Raw genomic sequence first — 4,510 nt, forward strand, 5'->3', positions numbered from 1 at the left:
TAATAAAAATTATTAATTTTTTAATTATTTTATTATTAAAATTAAAATTTTTTATTATAATTAAATTATTTAAATTATTTAAATTACGTAAACGACTAGACGGCAAGCCCGCATCAGGAAACCGCGACCCCCGCATCGGGCAAGGCGCGCGCACGGGCCCGCCGCCGCTTTCGCGGGGTATAAAAATCTCGCGACTCCATCGCTCGCTCCTTTCCCTTTTTCCTTCCTTTTCAACAACCCAACAACCTCCGCCTCGCGACGCTCGGTGCTCCCTCTTCATGCGCATTCGGCCCTTTTGCCTAGAATCCTACCCTTTCCCGCTAGGACCCCCTGATGGCCATGCCGCAGCTGAGAAGAACGCGCCAGCGAGGTGCGGGGCAGCTTCAACCAGAATCCACGATCGCCCCCTCCAGCCTCGATGCTGCTAAGCAGCTGTGATGCGAATCCCCTCACATATCCGCCTCGCATTGGCCGAGTTACGAGCTCGACAGCGTCCAGACCCTCTCGCAATCTGCCTCGTCGTCGCACCATTACCCCCTCTTACTGCAGCGCGCTCCGGAGACAGAGACGCTGTGGACAAGGCCTCTCCTCGTTGCAGTATAATAGCTAGTCGCAGAAATGCCTCACGACGACGCGGTTTGGCTTCTGCCTAGCTATGCCCCAGGTGCTGCATATGAATGATGCGTTGGGAGCTTCCTGGTGAGTTTCCCCGTTGCCGCAGCACATATCGTATTCGTCTTGATTGCGTGGCCCTAGGCTGATTCGAAGCGGTAGGATCATCACAAGGGCTCTACCAGGAGCATTTCCTTAGAGGATCTGCTGAGGATCCGCCAATTGGACCGCGCTAGCTACAGGATTAGTAGCTGAGACGCCGGACGACAGGAAGGACCTGGAATGTGCCAGTCTACTAGTCTGCCTGAAGCCTTCGGACGGGCGGAGAGGGCAATATCCGAAGTCATGCACTCCTCCTCGTACGGCGGTCCTCGCTCCTTCCTGCTCAGCTTTTCACGGCCTCGCCGACGATCGAGAGATGATACTGAGATCGGCCGATCGTGGTGCACAGCGAAGTGGGGGTAACGGCTGCGGATGGGCATATTCCGGTATGAGAGCACGGGATCGACGGTAACAAGGCCTTGTAGCTGCGGCGGATCTCTCTGCGCGAGAGAGGCCGCATTGATGCCGAGGCATTTTCACGGAGAGGGCGTCAGCAGGTGGAAGAGAATAGCATGGCATGCCACGGCGGGCCATAAGGCGTATTCCGGTTCTACGAGGGCAGTGCGAGAAGCCTACATTAACCCATTGATTTCCCCGTCTCTGCCATCTCTTTTTGCAGTCCAGTTGTATAGCCAGAAGCTAGCGGAGAACTTCTCGAATACTCTCAGTGATTTCCACGCGCTAGAAATGGCTACTCTTGCCTTCAAACCTTATACTTATAAGCCAACTGCTCCGCGCTCCAAGAGCACAGCAACCTACCGCAGACCTGCTGCGGAACAGGTTAGCATCCTCAATAAGCTCTAGTACATTACGTCGAGTGGTGTATCACTCAGCACCCCGCGGCCAGTAGCTAATAACGGGGGCTATAGGCCCGGAATTCGAGGTATGTAATAGAGATGTATTGGCTTGTAGCAACAGTGACTGACTTGTGGGAATCTGACTAGGCACTAGCACTGTTTTCGGCGGTAGCGACAAAGCAAATAATAACGAAACCGACGACAACGACCGAGACCTCCCCACAATCGAAGAATTGCTGTTCACCAATCTACAAGCGCAGGGCTTTACAACCGGGGATCGAGGCCTAGATAAGACGAGCGGAGTTGAGGAGGTAGCTGCAGATGAGAGTAGTGGCTCTGTCGACTAGAGCAGGTTAGCGCAAAGCGATAACTCAGGCGGGAGTCCAGGTGAGCCGCGCCCACTACACCCTCTACTGTGGAAAGGGACGGCCAATTTTCTAACACAGTGTAGATGATCCAATTGTCCTCCTGGGCGACAGCAATTTGAGTGCCTCCGAAGCCGAAGCCAATGACGTTAGTCTTTGCGCCGAAAGTGCAATAGTACCAGGCGCTAGACTTTTCGATAGCCCAGAGACAGCCATCGACTCGACAACTCCGGCCCCTCCTCGCAGTTCCGATGGGTGGTACGATATTGATGACTTCCTCGAGCCGGCTCCGCGCTCACAGCTTGCGGAACAAGGAGCTTCGACGCCAGACTCTTTGCCTCCTCATACCCCTTCTTTGCGCCTCTCGAGCGAGCCATTATACGATAGTATTAGTCCAAAAGGATCGCGCCACACCAGATCCGAGGCCACGACCTCCTCTTCGAGCCCGCCTCCACACCATACTAGAGCATCGCCAGAGACCTAGCTTAATTAAGAGGATCGTCTTTATACCGGTCGAGGCGTGGCAGACGAACACGAGCTGGTTGACCATACCCTCAACACTCTCTTTATTGATGAAGGGGTGATAAAGCAGCAAGAGGTGGAGCAGGAGCAGAAGAAGGACGAAGGCAATACTAAGGATGAAGACGAGGGGCCGCAGCAAGAGATGAATGTTGTGGCACCAGTAGTAATGGCTGAAAGGGCTAGTAGAAGTCTAAGACTAGCCAACCGACGGCAATCGCTTCCTAACCTCAACTCATCTCCAGAGCCGAGTTATAACGAGGTAGGAAGCCGAAGCGGTGGTAATAGCGACGACGAGCTCAATAGCACCAACTCGGCCGAGGATAATGAGAAGAAATCACGTCCTGCTAAGCGGAAGCAGCTGTCCTCATCTCACGATGGCCCAATACGCAAGAAGCCCAGGCGCCCTCTTCAGGAAAGCTCTTCCTGCCAGCGTAGACCTCTCTCCAAGCCCCATCGCCAATACCTTAAGTCACACTCCCCTCTCGACCAGTGTTCAAGAGTCGCTACGAGCTCGAGTACCAAGGGCCAATTGCCTTCACCAGCGCCTTCTATACTACAAAGCATAGATACAAAGATGTCGCTTAGCAACTCTAACCTTAGCCCATCATCTAGAGCTACGCCACCGACGCTGACCGAGATCACATTCCGTCCGCACTCCGCATACTGCTACTCCTTCACGGCGACGATCCGGGACGGTTGTAACGGGCGAGGAGTCTCTCTCGCCCAGCTAGCTCGACTCATCGCGAGCACCGGTCACATAGGGAAGATTAACGACTTCACCATCAAGCCGATTGAGCAACATTCGTACCTCTTGAGTGGCTTCAGCCGGCATACATCGTCATCGATTACCGCAGAGGCAGGCCGTGACCACGTCGATGCGACGCGTACCCGACCCCAGGATAGCAAAGTCGTTGATGCTGGAGCCTTTATATCGCGGGGGAGTGAGCCCTCAAGTAGCGATGACGATGAGAGTGGATTGAGCGACAGCGATCCCGAACTCGGCAGCGACTGTGACAGTGACGGATGTTCGAGCGAGGACGAGCTGGGCCGTTCGGGCTCGAGGATGAATGTCCCATGGGATCCTATAGACGAGCAGCGCTTGCTGGCGTACAAGAAGGAGGGCAAGTCGTGGAAGTGGATCTTCCGCCAGTTCCCAGGCAGGACTCAGCCTGCAGTACGCACACGTTTGAACATCGTACAGGCCAGAGGCGAGTAGGCTTCCTCGCGCGGGTGGACAGGCGGCTCTTGGTGCGCACTTGTCCGTTGACATCTGTCAGGATGAACCGAGCGACATATCGTGCGTGGGCTCAAGAAGATCTTCTCACCTGTCGTCGTATATGCCGTGTCGGCTACGGAAGTTGAAGCCATTGCCTCTGAGCCGTTGTCTGCCAAGCGCCAGAGGGAATTGTTGGAGAATGGTATTAAGAAGTTGCAGGATGGGCACAAGATTTTCAGAGGTTGACAGCACTGGAGAGATGACAATGCTGGAGTTTCTCAAAGTTTTTATTTCTGTGCGAGTCCGCATTCTGTATTGTCGTGCTGCAGCCCCAGTGCTGAGAGTGATAGGGCTTTCTGCAGATTTTCAATGCTCGAGACAAAGAATCGAACGTCTGCCTCCAAGGACATTAACGTACTGTTGATAAAATCCCTAGTGAGTTCTAAATTTAGCAAGAGTAGGTCTTCCTCACCTCTTTCCGCATCCCCCTAATAGTGAACGTTTTCAACTAGTGATATGAGGGGAATTGGACAATTTCTGAAATGTTAGCTCCTTGAATATCTGTGCTTGCGGAGGGTTAGTGGGTGTAGAAGCTGCATCAGACGGGAGAACGGGGTGGATGAAGGGAAGGGGAGGTAGAGGTTCCTTATCTACTTGCTAAGCTCAACAATATCTTTAATCAAAATCAACTGCAGGGTTAACCATACAAATCAGTCAATTTGCTTCATTGTACTATATAGGTTTCCCCAAAATTCCACAGCAAACAAATGCTCCCAAGTCCTCACCTCACCTATGTATTTACCTCCTTTCCCAAATAGCTAATTACCTTGAAAGCGTTCCCATCTTCAACTAGCGTCTTGAGATTGGTGTAGTTTTACGGGTCGAGTTTTTTTCTT

General features: G+C 52.6%; 1 protein-coding gene across 1 annotated transcript; it reads left to right on the forward strand.

Annotated features, from left to right (window-relative positions):
* Positions 1-1,176: 1,176 nt before the first annotated feature.
* Positions 1,177-3,614, forward strand: LY89DRAFT_739958 (uncharacterized protein; the record flags this gene model as incomplete). Its single annotated transcript, XM_018220536.1, has 5 exons — positions 1,177-1,494; positions 1,584-1,597; positions 1,666-1,838; positions 1,963-2,262; positions 2,371-3,614. 5 exons carry the CDS (start codon positions 1,177-1,179, stop codon positions 3,612-3,614), a joined length of 2,049 nt encoding a protein of 682 aa, XP_018064573.1.
* Between the last annotated feature and the right edge of the window lie 896 nt (positions 3,615-4,510).

Source organism: Mollisia scopiformis (assembly GCF_001500285.1).
Source record: "Mollisia scopiformis unplaced genomic scaffold LY89scaffold_26, whole genome shotgun sequence".
Classification (NCBI taxonomy): Eukaryota; Fungi; Ascomycota; class Leotiomycetes; order Helotiales; family Mollisiaceae; genus Mollisia; species Mollisia scopiformis.